We start from the raw sequence: 24,812 nt of genomic DNA on the forward strand, positions 1-24,812 counted from the left end.
CTGAGACTTACACAACTTCTCTTCTTCTTCAGATGGTGCAGTCAGGAAGAAAGCAAGTCACAGCAATATCAGGATCCAAAAGAGAACAAGTGGCTTTGAGACCCATGGAGTGTGGGTCCTACATCCGACTTGAAGTAACAAGCTTCTTGTCCTGGAGATGCCAAGGAGGACAGATCCTAGAGAGAGCACCATCCCCGGCAGGAGACAGAGAAGGCAGTTTCTTCTCCAACTGAGGACAAGGAGCGGTCTGTGAGGGCAGGGGAATGTGGACCACCCGAGAGAAGGAAAGGGAACAGGGAGAAGACAATTTGGAAATTTGTGGTAAGGACTATGTGACCAAACTGCTGAGGTCATCAGTCCCTAGCCTTAATCTAACTTATGCTAAGGAGACACACACACACACACACACACATACACACACACACACACACACACACACATGCCCAAGAGAGGACTCAAACCACTGACGGGGGAGGGGGGGGGGGGGTTCATGCACTTGAGGACTTCCCAAGTGGAAAGGGCTGCAGCAGTCTCTGCAAATAGGATTCACCTCACAACACAAAGACATGTGACTGAAATGGAGACACTGGAAACAGCGCATGATAAAGCTTGACCTTTTCTGGAAGTGTGTACCCCTCAAAAGCCAGGATGAAAGCACCGGTATCAACATGATTGTGCTTAGGACCTCTCTGAACAAAATGAATGTTATGCTGTGCCAAATTAGTCCCAAGTACCAGATTGAAGGAGGCAGTCCCTGTGGAAGGTAAAGCCCTGTGTCATATTTAAGTAGGATCTCCTAAGTGCTCACAAGCACAAAGGGAATCCGACTGATTGGCAGAAGAGGTTTCAGTCTGTAGGGAACCAGATCACATCTAAAAAAAGGCCATTTGGTAGCAGCAAAAGTCGGGCAAGAGTATGCAGGGACTCCTGGATAGCCATCACCAGACGAGAACGAGGAATCGCTACAGATCACGAAGGACTCACCTGAGCAGGAGTGGATATACTCTAGGGCACGAAAGATGGCGACCAGCTCAGCAGTGTAAACGCTGCAGCCAGCCGTCAATGAACGTTGTTCGGAATGGTCCCCTAGAGTAAGCGCATAACCGGCACGACCAGCAACCATCGAGCCATCAGAGTACGCAATGCCAGAGCCCTGACACATTGCAAGGAGGAAAAGAAAGCGGTGGCGGAAGGCCTCCGGAGGGACTGAGTCCTTCGGGCCTGTGCCAATTCCAGCTGAAGGCGAGGGCGAGGCACACACCATGGGGGTGTACACAGAGGTGCCCTGAAAGGAGGCGGAAGAAGTAAGGCCCCAAGCCCGGAGAGAAGCTCTCGGATGCGAACCGCGATCATACTGCCAGCCCTGGGTCGACGTTCTGGAAGATGGCGTGCGACTCTGGGAATAGTAGCCGATAGTTAGGATGCCCGGGCAAGCTGAAAACATGGGCAGCATAAGCGGCCAGCAAACGTTGGCGCCGTAACCGCAGTGGAGGGACACCTGCCTGCACTAGTATGCTGTCCACAAGGCTGGTACGGAAAGCACCAGTGGCAAGGCGTATCCCGCTGTGGAGGATTGGGTCCAGCACCTGCAACGCAGATGGGGATGCTGAGCCATAAGCCAGGCTCCCATAATCCAGACAGGACTGGATTAACGCCTGGTAGAGCCGTAACAGGGTAGATCTGTTGGCGCCCCAGCAGGTGTGGCTCAAGCATCTCAGAGCATTTAGATGCCGCCAACACGCCTGTTTAAGCTGCCGAATATGAGGCAGCCAAGTCAGCCGGGCATCAAAAACTACCCCCAAAAACCTGTGGGTCTCCACCACAACAAGGAGTTCGTCGGCAAGATAAAGCCGCGGCTCAGGATGGACCGTTCGGCGCCGGCAGAAATGCATAACGCGGGTCTTGGCAGCCAAAAACTGAAAACAATGCGCTACAGCCCAAGACTGCGCCTTGCGGATAGCGCCCTGTAGCTGACGTTCAACAGCTGCAATACCTGTAGAGCTGTAGTAAAGGCAGAAGTCGTCAGCATACAGGGAGGCGGAGACAGAATTTCCCACCACTGCAGCGAGCCCATTTATTGCGATTAAAAACAGGCAGACACGGATGACAGATCCCTGTGGTACCCCGTTCTCCTGGACTCAGGAGGAACTATGAGAGGCCGCGACTTGCACGCGGAAGGTACGATACGACAGAAAATTTCGGATAAAGAGCGGCAGAGGGCCCAGAAGACCTCATACATGAAGGGTAGAGAGTATGTGATGACGCCATGTCGTATCATACGCCTTCCACATGTCGAAAAAGACAGCGACCAGGTGCTGACGGCGGGCAAAGGCAGTACGGATGGCCGACTCCAGACTCACCAGATTGTCGGTGGCGGAGCGGCCTTTACGGAATCCACCCTGAGACGGAGCCAGGAGAAGCTTGCAAAGAATGTTGGTGAGGCTAATGGGGCGGTAACGGGGATGACAATGCTTTCCCGCCATTGCGACGGAAACTCAGCCTCGACCCAGAGACGGTTGTAAAGGTCGAGGAGGCGTCGCTTGCAGTCCACTGAAAGGTGTTTCAGCATCTGACAGTGAATGCGATCTGGCCCATGAGCGGTATCAGGGCAAGCGGCAAAGGCGCTGTGAAATTCCCACTCACTGAATGGAGCATTGTAGGATTCAGAATGGTGGGTGCGAAAAGAAAGGCTCCAACGTTCCATCCGCTCTTTAATGGAGCGGAAGGCCAGTGAGTAATTGGAAGAAGCGGAACTAAGAGCAAAATGCTCTGCCAAGCTGTTGGCAATTTCGTCGGAGTCTGTACAAACTGCTCCATTCAGTGAGAGCGCAGGGACACTGACAGGGGTCCGATAGCCATAGAGGCATCAGATCTTGGCCCAGACCTGTGATGGAGAGACATGGAGGCCAATGGTGGACACATACCGCTCCCAGCACTCCCACTTGCTTTGGCGGATAAGGCGACGGGCCCGCGCACGTAGCCGTTTGAAGGTGATGAGGTGATCAATGCAGGGATGTCGCTTGTGATGCTGTAGTGCCCGCCGGCGATCTTTAATCGCCTCAGCGATCTCAGGTGACCACCAAGGCACAGTCCGCCGCCAAGGGGACCCAGAAGAACTGGGAATGGCAGATTCTGCGGCAGTAACGATGCTGGTGGTGACTGAGTGAACCACCGCATCAATGTCGTCACTAGAGAGAGGCTCAATAGCGGCAATGGAGGAGAACAAGTCCCAGTCAGCCTTATTCATAGCCCATCTGCTGGGGAGCCCAGAAGAGTGACGCCGTGGCAGTGACAGAAAGATTGGAAAATGGTCACTACCACACAGGTCGTCATGCACACTCCATTGGACAGACGGTAAGAGGCTAGGGCTACAGATCGATAGGTCAATGGCGGAGTATGTGCCATGCGCCACACTGAAGTGTGTGGAGGCACCATCATTTAAAATTGAGAGATCGAGCTGCGCCAATAAATTCTCAATGGTGGCGCCTCGACCTGTTGCCACTGACCCTCCCCACAGAGGGTTATGGGCGTTGAAGTCGCCCAGTAACAAGAAAGGTGGCGGCAATTGGGCTATCAGCGCAGCCAGGACATACTGTGTGACATCACCATCTGGTGGAAGCTAAAGACTGCAGACAGTAACAGCCTGTGGCGTCCACACCCGAACAGCGACAGCCTCTACAGCTGTATGTAGAGGGACAGACTCGCTGTGAAGAGAGTTAAGGATATATATGCAGACGCCACCAGATACCCTTTCATAAGCTGCCCGGTTCTTATAACAACCCCGATAGCCACGGAGGGCGGGGGTTCGCATTGCTGGAAACCAAGTTTCCTGAAGTGCAATGCAGAAGAAAGGGTGAAGGCTGATAAGTTAGCGGAGCTCAGCTAGATGGTGGAAGAAACCGCTGCAGTTCCATTGGAGGATGGTATTGCCCATGTCTGAGAAAGGCGTGACGGGACTGGGAAGGCAGATTACGCCACTGGGTCACCTGCTGCCTCCAAATGAGCACCTGTGCTAGTGCTTTCCATGGCGCCTGAGGGACCGGCGAGATTGAGGTCCTCAGCGGACGCCAGAATCTCCACCTCGTCCTCAGAAGCAGTGCTTGTAGGAAGCGGTGGGATGGGTGCCACCGCAATGTCGTTAGCCTTGGGGGACTTTCTTCTTCTGTTCCTCTCGCTGTGCCTTCGGTGGTTCAGGCTTGGAGGGCTTCACTGGGTCAATCTCAGGGACGACGACCAGGGACTGGTGGTTGTTTCAGCCACTTGCGGGTGTCCGCTTTTCCACTGGTCGGAACTTGCTAAGGTAGGTCCCCAAGGGACCCCTTCCTGGCGAGAGTAGCCGAAGAAGTCACTCTTCTCCGGCTTGAAGGGGGAACTGATGTCCCCGATGGTTGGGGGCGGGGGGACGGGGGGGGTGTTGCTCCTGAAGAAGATGGGAGCACGAGCAACAGGGAGTGAAGTGCCCCCCACAACCAAGGGGGCCGGTGGATTCTGACAGATCTTAGAGCCAACGATAAGTGACGATGGGAGAACCGTTGTTGCAGCAGCGGCGAGGTCGACGTCATTGCCACAGGATGGAGCCGCTCATACTTCCGTTTAGCCTCGGTGTAGGTCAGGAGGTCCAGGGTCTTATATTCCATTATCTTTCGTTCCTTCTGGAATATCCTACAGTCCGGCGAGCAGAGGGAATGGTGTTCTCCGCAGTTAACACAGATGGGAGGCGGAGCACATGGAGTATTGGGATGCGAAGGACGTCCACAATCTCGACATGTGATGTCGGAAGTACAGCGAGATGACATGTGCCCTAACTTCTAGCATTTAAAACACTGCATCGGAGGAGGGATATATGGCTTCACATCACAGCGGTAAACCACCACCTTGACCTTTTCGGGTAAAACATCACCTTCAAAGGCCAAGATGAAGGCACGGGTGGCTACCTGATTATCCCTCGGACCCCGATGGATGCGCCGGACGAAGTGAACACCTCGTCGTTCTAGATTGGCGCGTAGTTCATCTTCGGACTGCAGAAGAAGATCCCTGTGGAATATAATACACTGGACCATGTTTAAACTCTTATGGGGAGTGATGGTTACGGAAACATCCCCCAACCTGTCGCAAGTGAGCAACCTCCGTGACTGGGCAGAGGATGCTGTTTTGATGAGAACTGACACAGAGCGCATTTTGGACAAGCCCTCCACCTCCCCGAACTTGTCCTCTAAATGCTCCACAAAAAACTGGGGCTTGGTCGACATAAATGATTCCCTATCTACTCACGTACACACGAGGTACCGGGGTGAATAATCTCCACTGCCTTCTTTGGACAAACGTTCCTCCCATGGAGTGGCCAGGGAGGGAAATGATCTGTGATCAAATTTCTTTCCATTGAGGTTAGACCTTGATCGCTTAGAGACTGCTGGTGGAGGCCCACCAGCGAGAGATGATGTACCACGCTTCATTGCGGGTCATCCGCCCTGATGCCACCCACTCCGACCAGGGGCTCTCCCCACGGGCGCCACCCAGCCGCAGCAAACACCACCTGGCAGGATGGCCTTTGCCGGGAGTCCCGATGCCCCAAAGGGATAGGCATCTACTCCTCGGCATACGTGGGGAGGTAGCAGCTCAGGCATCAGCAGTGCGATCCCTGTGTAGTCAGGGGGCTACCACCAAGAGGGTACATGATGACCCCACCACAACGGACTGGCTACCGTGCTGGATGTCGGGTGTCGAAATATCCATGTACATCACGAGGGCAAAGATGGAAGTGCACAATGGAGGGAAGGGATGCTATCCGGAACACACTGCAGCAGATGTGGCCGGAAGCTCGATGTAAGTCCAACTCCAAGAAAATATCAGGTGTGCCAGATCTTAGGGCAAGATGGATTTAAGACGCACCACGTAACGTGTCCTTCCCCAAATGGTACGCACTAACGGAAAAATTTGGAAATAGAGTGGTCAAACCCCTCAGGGGACCATCACATTAAAGGCCGAAACAGTTGAGACTCCTTTTAGTCGCCTCTTACGACAGGCAGGAATACCGCGGGCCTATTCTGACCCCCGAACCCGCAGGGGGGAATGGCCCAAAGAGATGAGTAACCACTCTTCCAGGAGTGTCACCCCTATGTTGTCGGGGGTCAGCCAGATGACTGCGGAACAGACACTCCCTCCTCGCACGGACAGGTACACGTGCTGATGAATTGGTGATGGGAGCAGGCTATGGTGAGGAAGGAAGGGGGGTAGGAGGGAGACGAGGAATCCATGCCGAAGACGCTTGGGAGTGAGCTCTTCCCCATATGGCTCACGCTATGGAAATAATTTACAGAGGGAGGTCAATCACCAAAGGAGAGCCAGAAAAAGGTGAGGGGAGAAGAGAGAGTGGAAACACAAGACAAGGCCAAAAAGGAATTGCAGAACTGATGGTCGTCATAAAGGGAAACACCGAGGGAGAAAGAGGAGTGTTGTGCAGGAGAGGAAGGAGCTAGAATGGGTAGGAGTAGATACGATGAAGGGAATGCGGCCCAGGAGATAACGAAGACAATAACTTTGTTAACATGGAAAATGCCTAGTCGCACTGTGGTTTGGAGTCCACACTAAACCTAATGTCTACAGGTACGCATCATCTACACTTGCAAGGATATCCGAAAAACAATCTCAAAGTGTATGGCAGAGGATGTCCCCCATGGTGCCAGTTACTAGGGTTTCTTCTCATTCCGTTCACATATGGAATGTGGGAAGAATGATTGATTGAATGAATATTATTCTAATATTGTCCTCACGATCCCTATGTGGGGAAGGGGTTGTAGTATATTCCTGGAGTCATCATTTTCAGCCAGTTATTGAAACTTCGTTAGTAGGTTTTCTTGGTATAGTTTATGTCCATCTTCAAGAGTCTGGAGTTCAGTTTCTTCAACATCAGTGTGACACTTTCCCATGGATCAAGCAAATCTTTGACCATTAGTGCTGCCCTTCTCTGTATTCGTTCAATATCCCGTTAGACCTATTTTGTACGGGTACCACACGCTTTAGCAATAATGTACAATGGGTCACATGAGTGAGTTGTAAGCAGTCACCTTTAGACTGATTGCACTTCCCCAGTATTCTACCAATAAACTAAAGTCTACCACCCGCTTTACCCACAACTAAGCCTATGTGATCATTCCACATGAGTGAAATCAGTATTAGTGTCATTGGTTTGAGAAACAGCTGAAATCTTTAAAATTAAACAAAGCTCAAGGGCCTGATGGAATTCTGTCTGATTCTATATTGAATATGTAGCTGAGTTAATCTGTCTTCCAACCATAATCTATTGTAGTTCCCTCGAACAAAAAACTGTGTCCAGTAGTTGGAAGAAAGCACAAGTAACACGCCTCTACTAGAAGGGTAGTGGAAGTGATCCACAAAACTACCATCCAATATCTTTGACATCAATTTCACATGCCTACTGTTACATCCAGGAACTTGTACGAGTTGACCAATTCCAATGGTTACTCATTAATATTAAAGTCAAAGGATACTAGTTTTTTCCTTTTGTGAAATGCAAAATTTTACATTCTTGAATATTTAAAGCATGTTGCCAATCTTCTCTCCACTTTGAAATCTCATCAAGATCTGACTGAATATTTATGCAACAACGAAAATAATCAATTTTTTGACAATATAAGGTAATTGGAGAGATAAAAAATCTACTCATCAAGCAGCAGCAGGGGAGCACACATGTAAAAAAAGGTTTCATGTATGGAAGCTTTCGGAGCCACTGGCTCTGAAAGCTTGCATATGCAAAACTGTTTTTTTATATGTGTGTTCTCCTGTTGCCAGTTGGTGAACTGCATGATCTGCAAAAAGTCTGAGATTTAATATTAATATTTGCTGCAAGGTAATCAATATCCAACATGAAACTTCCTGGCAGATTAAAACTGTGTGCCGGACCAAGACTCGAGCTCGGGACCTTTGCCTTCGCGGGCAAGTGCTCTACCAACAGAGCTACCCAAGCACGACTCACGCCCTGTCCTCACAGCTTTACTTCTGCCAGTACCTCGTCTCCTACCTTCCAAACTTAACAGAAGCTCTCCTGCGAACCTTGCAGAACTAGCACTCCTGAAAGAAAGGATATTGCGGAGACATGGCTTAGCCACAGCCTGGGGGATGTTTCCAGAATGAGATTTTCACCCTGCAGCAGATTGTGTGCTGATATGAAACTTCCTGGCAGATTAAAACTGTGTGCCCGACCGAGACTCGAACTCGGGACCTTTGCCTTTCGCAGGCAAGTGCTCTAATAACAGAGGATGGGGCGTGAGTCATGCTTGGGTAGCTCTGTTGGTAGAGCACTTGCCCGCGAAAGGCAAAGGTCCCGAGTTCGAGTCTCGGTCCGGCACACAGTTTTAATCTGCCAGGAAGTTTCATATCAGCGCACACTCCACTGCAGAGTGAAAATCTCATTCTGAATATCCAACATGAACAACAAGGGTCCCAAATCACTTCCCTGGGGCACACCTTTAAGTTACTTCTACATCTGACAATGACTCACCGTCCAAGATAACATGCTGTGTCCTCCCTACCAAATTTCATTTGATACTCCATATATTTGTACTTTTAACAATAAATGCAGATGTGGTACTGTATTAAACACGTTTTGAAAATCAAGAAGTACTTCATCTGCTTGACTCAGTTGATCCAAAGCTTTCAGTACGTCGTGTGAGGAAAGTATGAGTCGAGTTTCACAGGATCGATGTTTCCGGAATCAATGCTGGTTGGCATGGTGGAGGTCATTCTATTTAAGATACCTCATTATGTTTGAGCTCAGAATATGTTCTAAGATTCTATAACAAATCAGTGTCAAAGATAATGGATGGTAGTTTTGTGGATCACTTCTACTACCCTTCTTGTAGACATGTGTTACCTGTGCTTTCTTCCAACTAATGGGCACAGTTTTTTGTTCAAGGGAACTGAAATAGATTACAGTTAAAAGATGGGTTAACTCAACCACAAATTCAATATAGAAACTGATAGAGATTCCATCGGACCATGGAGCTTTATTCAATTTTGAAGATTTGAGCTGTTTCTCAATATCAATGACACTAATGCTGATTTCATTCAACTTTTCAGTTGTACGAAGATTAAATTGGGGCAAATCTCCTGGGTCTTTCTTTGTAAAGGAACATTTGAAAACTTAGCTAAGCATTTCTGCTTCTGCTTTGCTACCCACAATTTCAGTTCCTGTCTCATTTGCCAGGGATTAGAAACCAACTTTGGTGCCATTAACAACCTTCGCATACAACCAGAATTCCTTTGGGTTTCGTGAAAGATATTTTTACAATATTCTGCTATCGTAGTCACTGAAGGCTTCACAACTGCCTTCTTGATAGACAAAAGCCTTTTATTCAGCATCTCTCTATCTACAGTCCTGTGCTTTTGTAATAAGTTTCATTATAGTGACTGTATATCATGGAGCATCCCTCCCATTATAAAGTGTTCTACTGGGTACATATCTATCCACTGTATGGTAAACTGTTCTTTTAAACTTGAGCCATAGTCCCTCTACATGCTCCATTATAGGTCTCCCTACAATTGACGGGGAAAGTCAGTATAAAAAAAGTCAGAGACTGACCAGAGAAAAGTAATGGCATAACAATTCCAGTAAGGCCATGCCTAGTAAAACATCCCAGTGTTCAAATCGACCTTGAGGATTTAGGACAACTTTCCGGAACTTTACTTACAGTATGTCACATACCCTGATAAACTATGAAGAATGAACTTCAACAGAGCACAGGTGCATAGGTCAGTAATAGAACAATTAATCAACAGATGGTAGAACTCAAGTGTTCATGGTTATGTTGATATTCACGATTTACTTATTACAAGATGAAAGAGTGAGATTACTACTTTGAGTCAAACAACAAACAATGCTGTCAGTTCTAAAATGGATGGCATGGGTGACCTTGCCTTATACTGCAGATTTGGATTAGGCTGATAAGTTACAGAATGTGCTCACTGATGAATTGTAATGCTGTTTTGGCATTCAACGGTAGTGGACACAGTAAAAATAAAAATCTAAGGACAACTATAAAATGAGGTCTTTATTCTCCAAGGAAACTGAATACACTCTCTGTCCATACACAGAGTGTATTTGACCAGATAATCAGCTATGAAGATTGTATGTGCTAAAACTTAAATTGTCTCAATGTAATTTAGTAACAGACCATGCAGTAATGCCAAAAGAGAGCCAGGCAGATTGCTCTCGATGCAATGGAGCTGTTAATACAGTGGCAATTATTGACCTATATGGAAGGGAGGGAGAAAAATAAAAAGAAAAAAAGGTCAACCAGTTACAAACTACAGCATGCACACACTTCATTCAACATGTAAATGTCACTACAGATATTCGGATTTATGTTATGACATGTTCAACATGCTTGCCATCGACAATGATGTGGCGCAGATGAATAGCGAAATTCTGCATGTCCCACTGAAATGTCGGAACACTGATGCTGTCAATAACCACATAAACAGCTGTTTTCAGCTCAGCAATGGTTTTGGGGTTTTTGCTGTACAAGGAGTCGCACATGTTCTGGGTACCCCAGACCCAGAATGCAGTCCCTGAGGTGCTCCTCAAGCTCCATCTTGCACTAACCACATCTTGTCGAAATAAAGGTCACTTTGGATCTTGTGGATGAAATCATCTTCCAAAACCTTCATGTACCATTTGGTAGTCACCGTGCCACCGACTATTCCATGACTGGACACTGCACAACACACAGTCACCCATTCAGGGTGGAGAGACTTCTCAATCATGAAATGTGGATTCTCAATCCTCCAAATATGCCAATTTTGCTTACTGACAAACCCATCCACAAGAAAGTCGACTTCGTCGCTAAACCAAACCATATTCACATCAAAGTCCTGTTCGTCAATTCTGTGGACAATAATGTTGGTAAAACACAACCGCTGTTTCATGGCCCTGGGCCTTAATGGCTGATGGGTTTGAATTTTGCATGGGTTTATTCCCACCTATTGTGCAGTTTGTTCGATTTTCTGGGGCTGGTTTGAAACACAATGCATGTCTTCTCAATGTTTTCAGGCATTTTCACGCTCAAATTCTTTATTGTTAGCGCACTTGGATCAGTTATCTTCGGCTTGAACTCTGTCGCAAACTTCCTTTGTGTCGCAGTTGGGCAGTTATTGCTTGCACAGTAGGCTTTCACAAGCGCTACACACTCAGGTACGCCGTACCGTGACATTTTCACATGCAAAAGGCCGACAACAACAAGCCGCATGTGCATGCACATACTAATTCCCATCATGTCCTATGGCCAACCATGCGGTTTGAACATCCTAACGCAAACCATTCAGAAGTTATGACGACTTTATTTCATTTAGTTCAATAATTGTCACCCTGAATCATAAACTCAAAACTGTGTTAAAAACCTTTGCTATGTACTGAGGACTATCTCTCATTATGAACTGTGCTATATGATTTTTCTGTTTACAGGGTGGGACAAATTTACCAGCTATGAAGTTATAGTCTGGGACTACAGTACACTGTCTTGAAACATTTGTTCCCCTCTCATTGCAGGAGAAATAGACTACATACTACATATATGGTAAAAATATGTCATCTTACTTCGTTTCTTACTGTTAGCAAATTATGTACCGATAAGCAAATAAAGAGGAATCTGTTATAGTTCAATTCTTTTATCTTGGCGGCTCGCGCATGCCCGCCCAGACGCTGGAGATTGCTGCGTTGCCAGTTGCACACGACGCACGCGCCAATAGAAGCAGCGCCATAGTATAGCATAGTTCACAAGCTTACGTGTAGGGGGGAGCACGCAGTTCATGAAATAAAGCCACCACGGCCGCATTAACCCTTTCGCTGCTACAAAGACGTGCTCCCTGCATTCCGCGCTGTGGGTGATTTTGTCACTGCACTGCTCGCCTGTGCAGACACATTGTGTTCCGACTGCTTTGACACTCTTTTATCATTCGATTCCACAAAAACTATTTGGCTCAAAAATTAGATTTTTACCTATCTTCTTGACTGATACCTTCCCCCCATAAATGACTTAATTTTGTTTCGATGTTCAACGCAGTTATTATGCAGCATTAAATATAGTAAACCTCTGCATGAAATTTTGAAGAGTTTGCAGAGGTAAAAGTCCATAGAGTATACTTTCCGTACGGTCGATTTTAGTTGCCACAATGTTGAGAATGAAATGTGGACAAGATACCTACATATTTCATTTAATTTAAGTACCACATAAGTGTTGTATGTAATATTGAGAAATATTCCACCTTTCGCGACTGTAACAAAAGTTTTACTTACACTGGGCACGTTTGGCTTTATTTTAAAGCACTTCAATCAATCAAAAGGAAGTAGACAAAATACATTAAACAAAACTGTGGACTTACAAAAACATTAGGACTTGAATATACCGTCTGTCAGTGAAGTGCTCAAAGCTATGTCAAACATAATTTATTTGCTAAAACACTGATGAGCCAACACAAACGTTGAATATTGTGCTACCGCAGCACAAAACTACGAAAGGTGACTTGGCAATGGAGGACACAAAATACAGTCCTCTTATGATGCTTCAAAAGAGAGAAACGCGTCTGGTCTAAATAAGTCGCTTATTACAGTTGCAGAAGAGGGATATATTTCAATACCATTGGTAAAACTGCGACTATGGAACAAAAACAAGAAATAGAACATGAATACCATTGTGTATGTGCCATACCTTTCACCGATGGAAGTGCTTTAAAATAAAGCCAAACGCGCCGTGTGTATATAAAACTTTTATTACAGTCGCGAAAGATGGAGTATTTCTCAATATTACATACGACACCTATGTGGTACTTAAATGAGATATTGTTATACAGTAAATATTGTATGAAATTTAGGTATCTTGTCCACATTTCATTCTCAACATTGTGGCAACTAAAATCGACCATACGGAAAGTATACGCTATGGACTTCTACCTCTGCAAACTCTTCAAAATTTCGTGCAATGGTTTACTACATTTAATGCTGCACATCAAAACAAAATTAAGTCATGTATGGGGGGAAGGTATCAGGCAAGGAGACATGTAAAAATCAAATTTTTTGGCTAAATAGTTTTTGTGAAATCGAATGATAAGTGTGTCAAAGCAGTGGGAACACCATGTGTCTGCACAGGTGAAAAGTGCAGTGATGACAAAATCGCGCACAGCGCGGAATGCGGGGAGCACGTGTCTGCAGCAGCGAAAAAGTTAATGAAGAGGCAAAGCACTAGAAATTTCATTCAAACGAATAAAATTCGTGAAGTAAGGCACTCCAATATTGTTTTTAAATAAAGAAAATATTAAGCACCGCACAAGGTTTGAACTCATAACCTTTCCCTTGGCAGCCTAACACCCTAACCGTTATGCTACCTCAGCTCCTCGAACAGTGTAACTCCATAAGGACTCTAACACCTCACGCAACTACTTATAAACACTGTTGGTATGACTATGAATTACTCACGCTTCGTCGAAGTACAATAGGAAATAAACAATTATCGCTGTTCTTTATTGCGAAAAAGCAGTTCGTGAGATTGAAACAAACACCTTTCCTTGCTATCGCCTGAATTAGGAGTCTTATTGCTTGTTTGGTTTAATTAATTAATAGAATATGAAGCAATTGGTATAAAGAATGCTTTTTCCAAACTTTCTGTAAAAGAAAATCTGCTATCAAGACATTGCTTTTGTTCTATTACTTTATTTATGACTGAACGTTTCTAAAACTGAAGACACTCGTCCGTGGTCTGCACTGCTGTCGAGATCTGGCAACGTCGTTCTCTGTTCATTGGCTGACTGTATTTTGTGACGTCAGTTGCGCAGAACGAACCTAAACTCGGCCGCCAAGATATATGACGTGCACTTTAACATTGAATATATATTTAAGTGTCAGGAAGTCTTTTCTGAAGCTATTTGTCTGGACTGTAGCCATGTATGGTAGTGAAACATGGACGATAAACAATTTAGATAAAATGAGAACAGAAGCTTTCGAAATGTGGTGCTACAGAAGAATCTGAAGGTTAGATGGGTTGATCATGTAACTAATGAGGAAGTGCTGAACAGATTTGGGGAGACAAGAAAATTGTTTCACTACTTGATGAAAAGGAGGTATCGAGAACAGATTCTGAGACCTCATGGGATCACCAGTTTAGTATTAGAGGGAAGTGTGGGAGCGGGGATAAAAATCGTCGAGGGAGACCAAGAGATGAATACAGAAAGCAGATTCAGAAAGATGTAGATTGCAGTAGTTATTCGGAGATGAAGAGGCTCACACAGGATGTATAGCATGGAAAAATGCACCAAATCAGTCTTCTGACTGAAGACCACTATTAAAACAACAAATAACAACAACATGCAAATGAATATTAAATGAAATGAAACAATTAGCGTATGAGACTGCATTCACTGGTGGCAGGAAGTTTGGAAATTTGACATAAACACAAAAAGACTTGAGTTCTCAGAATGAATGGTTTCTTCTACACAAAACAAGAGGAAAGAACAAAAAACATGTAAAAATTTGACATGTTATGTGCTGAGAAACTATCACTGAATGAAACAACACAAAGGACTAAACAAGTTGTCACCTTTCTATACAGTCCACATCTTGTTTTCAGTTGATACTCTGACTTGGATAAGCCCTTTCTTCGGAGTTTTTGTCATATTTTCGATTCTATTTTTCTCACAAATTAAAGAAAAATTATGTTAAGCAGGGTGTATACATGGACAAGGAAAAAAAATTCCCAGATTTTTCCCGAATTTCCCGGTTGAAAATACACTTTCTCCCTGGTGAGAATACACTTTTTCCGTGTTAAGTGACAGTATACTTTTCCTCAGCACTGTAAAACTTATCAGTCCTTAGAATGTTTATGGTTTTCTACACAGACATAGAATTTGCCGGCACTTTAGAAAACGTAACCCAAGGGGGGGGGGGGGGGGGGAAACACGTTTTGGAAAGATCTTTGATGTGCAGCAACATGTACGCTGCATGTTTTCGTGTTACAGAGGTATAAATTCGAATTCCACCAAACACTGCATGTTACTTTCCGAAGCAATGAAATCGAGACTGCAACGCGCTTTTGTAAGCCAGTCATAGCTCATGTCACGTGATCTCGCCAGCTGATGACAGCAAAGGACACGTGATGTAGTCAACCAATAGCAAGATCACTCTTAAGTAGTGCGAACACACAAAAAAGAAAAGTTAATGGTTTAAATTAATATACATAGTTTTGCTACAAGAAAAACAAAGCTTTCACAAATAATATTGGTCTCGAAGATTAATAAGCTGCAAGAGAAGCTAAGGTTCCACATATAATGCTGATCTTTTTCCCCGTGTTACACTTTAAGATACATCACACAAATGTGCCAGTAAAATTTTTAATAATGACGTAAATGTCTGATCCTCTGGGCTCGAAATTCTTCTAGATGGTCGTCCTCAAAGAGTTGATTTTTAAATGAGAGTCAAACGCTCTGTGATTTAAGAAATTCATTGTACATTGTCGCACATAGTTTATCTTGCGTGAAACGAAATTTACTTTGAAAGTTACACTTTTCAAACCACCATTCGCAATATTTTCCCGTGACCTGTTAGAAATTGGTTTGTTTCAGCAATTGCCAGAGAGCGCCAGATAACAGGCGTCACTGCGCCTGCGCAGCTACGATGATGCAGGAAGCCCGCATGTTCCTACGTGTAAAACATTAAAAGATCTTGCATTATGTCATAAAAGATACAAGACATCAAATGATACTTCAAGAGCATTGGAATTTCGTGAACCATACTAAAATGCATAATTCGGCTTAAAGTGCACAATCGTATGTCCAGATTCGGATGTAAATTTTCTTGAGTACCAGTACTGTATTATCTCATGTTTGGTTAAATATTATGGCATAATGCCATACGAGCTAGAAGGTAGAAAACGTGCACTTGAAATGCAGGGAACAGTTGAAACTAGCCAACAGTGTGAAATTAAACACTTTGTTTCAAATAAATTGACTGCCTCAGTGCAAAAGATTAATAAAAGCCAAATCTCTTTAGCAAACCGACAAAAATAACTACATTGTTGCCGGCTGGCCGAGCGGTTCAAGGCGCTTCAGTCTGGAAGCACGTGACCGCTACGGTTCAGGTTCGAATCCTGCCTCGGGCATGGATGTGTGTGATGTCCTTAGGTTAGTTAGGTTTAAGTAGTTCTAAGTTCTAGGGTACTGATGACCTCAGATGTTGAGTCCCATAGTGCTCAGAGCCATTTGAACTTCATTGTTCTGCAAGGCGATAACTGCTTGACTGTCAGAAAGGTGGAAATAAAACCCGAAACTAAACAACATATTTTAGCCTTCCGTAATTATGCGAACGTATTTTAATTCATTTGGTTTCTCCCGGCCACAGAAATCCGTTTTGTTTTCATTTAATGTGAGAGCAATAAACGAAGATGAAACAGCAAACTCACTAAACGTAAACACAGGTCACGTGGAGACTACCCACCTCCTCATTACAACTCAGACTGCTATGTGCATCAGCCCGGTTCTACGATATTTCTGAACCAGAGCAATTTAGATAGTGGCTCCCAGCCACACATCTGCAGCCAGAAGCAGGAGAAGGTACTACTCATACGCGACTCAACTGCGCATGCGCAAGAGCCCGCCCGCAACTGTTCAAATGAATCTAATGTAAACAGCTGTCACGTCAGGCTCATCGGAGGCAATTTGTTGTTAGGAAGCACTGCATATTCTTCCTAAAGCCTTTGACACACTTTGGTTGGCAGACGCTTGTATGAGCACTGTGTTTTGTTGTTGTATATGGCGCATTTCCTTTGCGACTTATGTTTTATTACATTTTTTTTTTTTCTCTCATTCATGTTTCGTTGCTGCAGTATTATTCTGCAGAGGCGGGATACAGTAATATCCTTCGTTAGAGTATTGGTTCTTACCAGTCAAAATCACAAAAATTTAACTGGTAACTAAAACAATGAAAAATTCCCGGAATTCTAAAAAATAACCGGTTTTTTTCCTGGTTTTCTCCCGGACGAAAAAATTCCCGGGTTTTTCCCGGATCTCCCGGGTTGTATACACCCTGGTTAAGTCATAATCAATTTTTCTATGTTGTTACTCAACCTGCAATAATTTCAAGGCCTAGTGACACACAGTAAATACAATCCAACTGATATACATTATCTTCGATGTAAACGCGCGCGCGCGCGCGTGCGCGCACACCCACACACACACACACACACACACACACACACACACACACACACCACAAAAGTAACATTCCTGCAACATTAATCTCATGCAAATTTGCAGCTATGTATGATGCACACCCATCTACAACTACCAAACATAATCAAAGTACCTGCACGATGCTCCATTCCGTTCTCCAACAACATAGTTCCTATCAACATACAACTCTCCAATGTATTCCGAGTTGGACAATCGCTGCAACACCGAGAGTTTTATATAGTAGATTTTCCCATGGGCATGTTCTGTTTCAAGTATATATTCCTCAACAAGTTGGGGTGTCACATCAGAGGTCTCCCGCGGTCTATCGTAGCTCTTTGCATAACGAAGTACATCAACTCCACCTTCAGGCATTTTGATTTCTGGTGGATCCTCTTCAAGAGAAACAGGGGCAGCAACAGGAGGTGGGAGATTACCATCACAAACCTGCAAAATTAAAACAGAAAGTTAACGGCTATAGTTCAATAGGACTTCAAGGATCAAAAATAGTAACTATTTTCTCATTTAATATACACAATAAAATTCAATGGATGCAATGATATTCAGTAGTAAATAAACATTAATATTGCAAAAACTAAATTCCCACAGGAAGAAAAAAACTAGGATGATTAAAGTTCAGTTTCGTGTCAATATCCAAGCTATTAGAATTGACAGAGAAGAGGGGCATGGCGAGGAGGTGGGAGGGGTGGAGGCGCACACACTCAGTTGGACAAGGGCATTGCATTTTATCTGCAGTCAAGCATTGTGTAAGATACCCTGTAAGTAATTCCACAAACTGCCTTAGGACCACCAACAGCTTCTAATGTTGCAAAATAGTGTTCAAAACATTAGTGATGAAATGCTTAGAGATGTTTCTACACATAATCCAGGATTGTGCAATGATCATAGGCCCTACTATATAACAATGAACAATTTTCAACTCATATATGTTAAAACAAACCCTGTTACGGTCCTGATACATACTGCACATTATTTCCTATTAACTTAAAGGACATTAGACTAATAAAATACTGTAATGTCTTATCTGTTCATGCATACATGTGTGCCAACTTGCTCTGCAGATTGAAAAGGACAAAGATTTGAAACCTCACAATTTTTCATCTGCCACTCATCACATCATCTTACGTGTTCGTAGTGGACTGTCCATCCAATTCAACAGGTAGCAACAAATGCTGTTCCCAGCTCATAGAATAATGGATCATTTGTAAGTTGTGGAATAATGAAAAGAAAACTGTTGCTTGACTCACTGCAGTCATTGTTATTACTGAAAAATCAATCTGTGAGGTACAAATTCATGAAGAGTCTTTCTTTGGGTGTCTTGTTAATCTATGAATACTTTGGGAAATCAAATCTTTTGTCACTGACAAAGAGCTAGAATACTGAAATTAATAAATACAATCATAAAAAGGTATATATATATTAGTTTGGCAAGCCCCAAACCAGAGCCGGAGTTATACTGGATAAGGCAGAATAGTATACACCAAATCAAATTACTGTTTCAGTTTTTAAATGCGGGGCTATTCCTAAGGTACATATTGCACTGGCCTGATAATACTGCATATAAGTCACAGCCCAAAAAGTCAGACGAAGAAAATAAGCCACACACTGCTTGAGAGGAAAAAAAATTGGCCAGATACAAGCAGGATTCGAGCACTGAGGGTTAATTATGTATACAGATAGTTCATCCATTCCGAGGATCGAGAACGTGGACGATTTCTGGCTGCTATCAACATTGACAGTGGCAAGATGTCTGTCCCAGGGATTCCAAGACTTATGAGAATGTTTTAATTTCAAGTATGACATCAGATGACAAATGAGAGAAGAAATATTCTTTTTGTGTGTTACAATTAAACATTAACAATTTTCCAATTTTTTTTCTTTACTTAAACTGAGAAACCTTGCTTTTTGCAAATTTCATGTTTCTAGACCAACAGGATGTCCCTTACAGGTTTTGATGAGTGAGTTCGCAAGTACCAAAATATGACATAAATGGCAATATATTTTGGTCGCTTTGATGAACCTTACATTTATTACACTGCCGAGGGACTATAGGACCTTACTATGTGACATAAATTTTAGCTTGAAACGTCTACCTGTCCGTCAGAAAAAGGAGTCTTAACAGATAAGACAGACAGGCAGTCTGATAATAAGTGAATCAATATGTAAGGGTTTTTGGTACATTCCTAGAGTCAACATTTAAAGTTGGTTATCAAAACTTTGATAGAAGCCTTTCTCAGGAGGGTTTCATCAATATGTAAGGGTTTTTGGTACATTCCTAGAGTCAACATTTAAAGTTGGTTATCAAAACTTTGATAGAAGCCTTTCTCAGGAGGGTTTCATCAATATGTAAGGGTTTTTGGTACATTCCTAGAGTCAACATTTAAAGTTGGTTATCAAAACTTTGATAGAAGCCTTTCTCAGGAGGGTTTCGGTCTATCTTTCAAAATCTGCAGTTCCTCTCAATGACAATCTCCCATGGGTCAAACAAAACTGTGACCATTAGACCTGCCCTTCTCTGTATATGTTCAACATCCCCTGCTAATCCTATCTGGTACAGGTCCCACACACTTGAGTATTACCCTATGATGTGTCACACGAGTGATTTTTAAGCAATCACCTACTGGGCTGATTGCACTTCCCCAGTATTCTACCAATAAACCGAAGTCTACAACCAGTTTTACCCACCAAAGGAAGGAATGTAATTATGCCATTTCACAGCCCTACAAAGTGTTACACTCAGGTTTTTGTATGTGTTAGCGGATTCCAATTGTCATCCATTGATATCACAGTCAGGATACCACTTTTTTTTGCTTCGTGAAGTGAACAATTTTCCATTCCCGAAAATTTAGAGAAAGTGGCCAATCTTTGCACCCTTTGAAATCTTATCAAGATCCTGACTGAATATTTATTCAGCTTCTTTCAGACAGTACTTAATTATAGATAACTACATCATCTGCAAAAAAATCTGAGGTTAATATTACTATTGTCTGCAAGGTCATAATATAGAGCATGAAGAATAAGGTGTCAACACATTTCCCTGGGGCACACCAAAAGTTACTTATTCATCTGATGATGACACACTGTCCACAATATACTGTGCACTTCCTACTAAGAAACCCTCAATACAGCCTGAAACTTCACTTTATACCGCACGTGATCAAACTTTTGTCAATAGGCATAGGTGTGATACTGAGTAATTAAATGCTTTTCAGAAATCTAGAAATACTGCATCTACTTGACTACCTTGATCCAAAGCTTTCAGCATGTCACATGAGAAAAGTGTGAGTTGGGTTTCACATGATTGACGTTTTTGGAATACATGTTGGTTGGCACTGAGGAGGTCATTCTGTTTGAGAAACCTCATTATGCTTGAGCTCAGAATATGTTCTAAGATTCTGCAACAAATGGGTGTCAATGGTGTTGGATGGATCATTTCTGCTACTCTTCTTGTAGAAAGGTGTGACCTGTGCTTTTCTCCAACTAATGGACACAGTTTTTCATTCAGGGGATATATATTTACAGTGGTACGAGAACTAAGTTGGGGCAATACTCCTGAGCTTTCCTTTGTAGAGGAACATTTGAAAATAGAGTTAAGCATTTCTGTTTATGCCTTGCTATCGTCAATTTCAGTTCCTGTTTCATTCGTGAGTGACTGGACACTAACTTCTGTGCCACTAACAGCCTTTACATGACCGGAATTTCTTTCGACTGAAGGCTTCACACATTGCTCTTGACTACCAAGCACATCTCATTCAGCATATCTACCTATAGCCCTGTGCTTTGTTTTATACCTATTAAGCAATCTCTGTTCCCATAGAAGTTTCTTTACTGTAACTGTATACCAAGGAGGATGATCTCTTAAATTATCAGCTGTCCTACTTGGTACACATCTATCCAGTATATGGTCAAATATTCTTTTAAACTTGAGCTATAGTTCTCCACTTACTCCTGTCCTGAGCTAAACGTTTCGAGTTCCTCTTTGACGTGCAGCACTATTGTTTCTTTGTCTAGCTTGCTGAACATATAAATCTTTCTGCTTGTTTTAGTTGCCCTTCATGTTTTCATATTCATTGTTGCTATAACTGTCTCATGTTTCTTGTCTACTGCAACAAATGCACCACCTCCATTTCCTCGTTTCCCAAACTTTTAGGTACAAGATTCAATTTTCTCCAAAGACCTCACTACTGTCAAGTTCAAGTTTAACCATCTTTCTGTGCCTAACATTATGTGAACTCCAGTGTTTTTAGTAGTGCTTTGAACTGTGGCACTTTGCTGTGAATGCTTTGGCAGCTAACTACGTGGATTTTGATACTCTCGTCAGTGGGAGGCATTTCTTTGGGTCTTTCACTGATACTTGTGGTTTTCCCACAGCTATCGTTATCTGGTTTGGATGGAGAGTCGCATAATCTAAAAAACCTTTGTGAGCATCTCATACACAGTCAGTTACTTGTGCAGCTGTCTCTGATGTGTGAGCACATCTGACCTATTTAGAGGGGCACTTAAACTCCCAAACCTATGACACACACACCCAGGAAGTAAAACTAGCTTGTCACAGAACCCTCAGTGTCTCTCATTCAAGTCTTCCACTCAACCCTGTGCTAGTGCAAGGCACCAACAAATACTCGCACTGAATTCTCCTTGTGGTGTGCTTAACAATCTTACGATTTCCAAAGCCTTCACTTGGATTATTTCTTGTGAGATAGGCATTTCCATTTATCTTGCATATAGGAAAGAACCTTAGCTTTAACATACTTGCAACTTTTCGGTCCCCTGAATTGTTCTCTTGCTGACACTCCTTTCTTCCAATTTTCTTTTGAAGCAACCCAGTGTCACACATTAGATTCATACCATGTGAACTTTTTCCAGCCCCTCTGTTGGCTGTGGTCTTGGCATAAGGCACAACTGTAAGTCTGAAGCTTGTGTCTTAACTGTGTCAAATTCCTTGACTTCATGATCCTTTTTGCTCAAAATGATCGTTTATATTGGCATAGGTCAGGCTTTCATCCCAGTATCCAACCAAAACTGAATTATAAGCACATAAAGTATTATTAGTAGACCTACACAATGTCGATAAGCACCACCATAGTAGGCCTATTTTGTCGCCACTGTAGATCTGATCAGCTGTTAAGATTATTATTGTGATTATTTCTTCAAACTTGTCTTTGAATTTTTCTGCCATGTCTTGATTTGGTGAAAGTGTTTCTCCAGTTACATCAAATCTTTGTATGCCGCACCAAAATTTAATGTTTCTGAGCCAACAGTCAGAAAAATTGTATTCACTTTCTGCAATACCTAAATCTTGCCCATATTTCTTTCCCTTTCCAATGACCATTGGCCCTGTTACCGGGTTTCTCTCAGACTGTACTGTGCTGAATCATTTGTAAAACATGCTACCTGTTCCAGTTTCGTTTCTGTTTAATGCTTGTCTGGAAGCCACTTTTCAGTTGTTACCGACTGAGTAGTAACTTTCATTAGTTCATCTTTTCGCACCATAAATGATTGATGACCCAATATTAAATTTATTCATCAAAATATTTCAATTCTCACCTTTCTCTAAGCATTTGATGATTTTCAGTTTCTGGTTGATGATCGGTGTTATGTGCTTACATTTCCCCCTGATCTAGAACTCAAATAATGTTTCCACTTCGAGAACATTGTCACTGTTTAAGTGTCAGTGTCAATAAAACTTCTACGGGTCACTTTGTTATTTATGTTCCCTACTGTAATACAGATCCTGGTTCACAAGAAAAAAACTGGCAAAAACTGCTCTCAAACAAAACAATGAATTTATTTATTCATTTAGCATATGGATTTACATATGAATAGCAACTAACAATTGTGGGTTACGTAATTCTACACAATTTCACAAAAATATATTGATTTCATAATTTATTATTTTTTTAAGTCTATAAATTAATATCTAATTTGTCAATCTATTCAAGGACTGCCTCTGTCACTTCAAAGAAATCTTCCAAGTTTCCATGGTAGGCTCTTCTGCTACAGCTTGTGTTGATCACCTGGTGTTGATTTCCAGTCACATTGAGAAGATGAAGCCCCTCCCCATCAGTAGAGATTTTCAGCACACATGCCGTGGCCTGTATGGATCCGATTAATTGCTTTCCAGGCACGTTGTGTTAATTCCATGTTGGCTGGTCTTGTGTCAGGTCTTTGCAGGGTCTGATGTTCCTCATGGGCAATAGAGTTCCACATTTCTGTCCACTTTTTGTTGACACTGAAAGTAGTTGCCTGTGGTGATTCTGCCACTAGAGAAGATGGTTACCTAGATTTTAATCAGTTCATTCAGAGTGCAGGAACATCAGCGTGCATTGGACGCTCGGCGAGTTTAAGTAATTTTTTGTATTCCTTGAGGAGGGCGCTCTGCCTTCAGAGGTCTGGTGGCGCAATATTGCTTTGAGGTGGTAACCAGTATAGAGGAGTAGATCTGGTGCAGCCTATTATTGTCCTCATTGCAGCATTTAGCTCTACATCAATTTTTCTCACGTGTGCTATTAAGCCACATTGGGACACAGTATCCGGCAGCAGAACAGACCAGCTCTATGGCAGCGCATCACAGTGTCATAGCTCTTGTGCCCCATGAGGTACCACTCAACTTCTGTAGGATGTTATTGCGTGTTCTCAGCTTTGCTGTGGTGTTTTCAGTGTGCTTCCTGTAAGAGAGAGTTCTATCAAGAGACTCCTAGATATTTTGGAGAGTCTTGGTGGTGAAGGACCTGACCATTTAAGGTGACATTCAACTTTGCATTGGCCATTCTGCTGTTAGGGTGAAAGCAGCTGACTTCGTTGGATTTGGTATCAAGTCTCCACTTTTTGAAGTATTCATCTATTGTGCTTAGATCTGCGGATAGGATCTCATCAACAGCTTCAAGAGTTCTCTGTTGGGTGGCCAAGGCTAGATTGTCTGCATAGATGAACTTCCTTGTTTCAGGGAGGTCAGATGCATACAAGTTGAACAGGATCGGTGCCAAAACTGAACCCTGAGGAAGATCATTATCAAGTTTCTTCTGTCTGCTTAGTTGGTTGCCAAGGACTATTTGGTAGCATCTCTCAGATAGCATGTTGTTTATGAGCCTGGTTGTGGTTTGGAAGTGTATAACATTGTCGAGTTTGTACAGAGACCTTCTCTCCACACTGTATTATAGGCAGCTGTAAGATCAATAAAAGCCACTGCTGTTTTAAGGCGAGATTGGAATCCAGCTTTTATGTGTGTAGTTAAGCTGAGAACTTGGTCTGCGCAGCTTCTGTTAGATCTGAATCCTGCCTGTTCAATGGGAATAACTTCAAGGATCTTTCGACCAATTCAGTTGAGGATGACTCTTTCCAAAAGCTTCTAGGAGCAACTCAGGAGGCTGACTGGGTAATAGCTAGCAGCTTTGTTTGCTGGTTTACCTGACTTCAGCATTGCTATAATTTTTGTTTTTTTTGAATGCTTTTGGAATGTTCCCTGATAACATAATATTGGTGAAGAAACTTGCAAGCCATCTAAGAGTCCTGTTTCAACAATTGATGAGAAACTCTGGGTGTAGCCCATCAAATCCTGGAGCTTT

The 24,812-nt window shown here is 43.2% G+C and overlaps 1 protein-coding gene across 2 annotated transcripts in view; it reads right to left on the reverse strand.

The window, feature by feature from the left end:
• LOC126198837 (putative mediator of RNA polymerase II transcription subunit 26) overlaps positions 1–24,812 on the reverse strand; it is a 308,309-nt gene that overhangs the window by 238,805 nt on the left and 44,692 nt on the right. For both annotated transcript variants that reach the window (XM_049935414.1, XM_049935415.1), the window contains exon 8: positions 17,363–17,673. In XM_049935414.1, the coding sequence (XP_049791371.1) occupies positions 17,363–17,673 (311 nt within the window). The remainder of the gene's footprint in view (positions 1–17,362; positions 17,674–24,812) is intronic.

The sequence above is a fragment of the Schistocerca nitens genome, chromosome 8, assembly GCF_023898315.1.
Source record: "Schistocerca nitens isolate TAMUIC-IGC-003100 chromosome 8, iqSchNite1.1, whole genome shotgun sequence".
Taxonomy (NCBI): Eukaryota; Metazoa; Arthropoda; class Insecta; order Orthoptera; family Acrididae; genus Schistocerca; species Schistocerca nitens.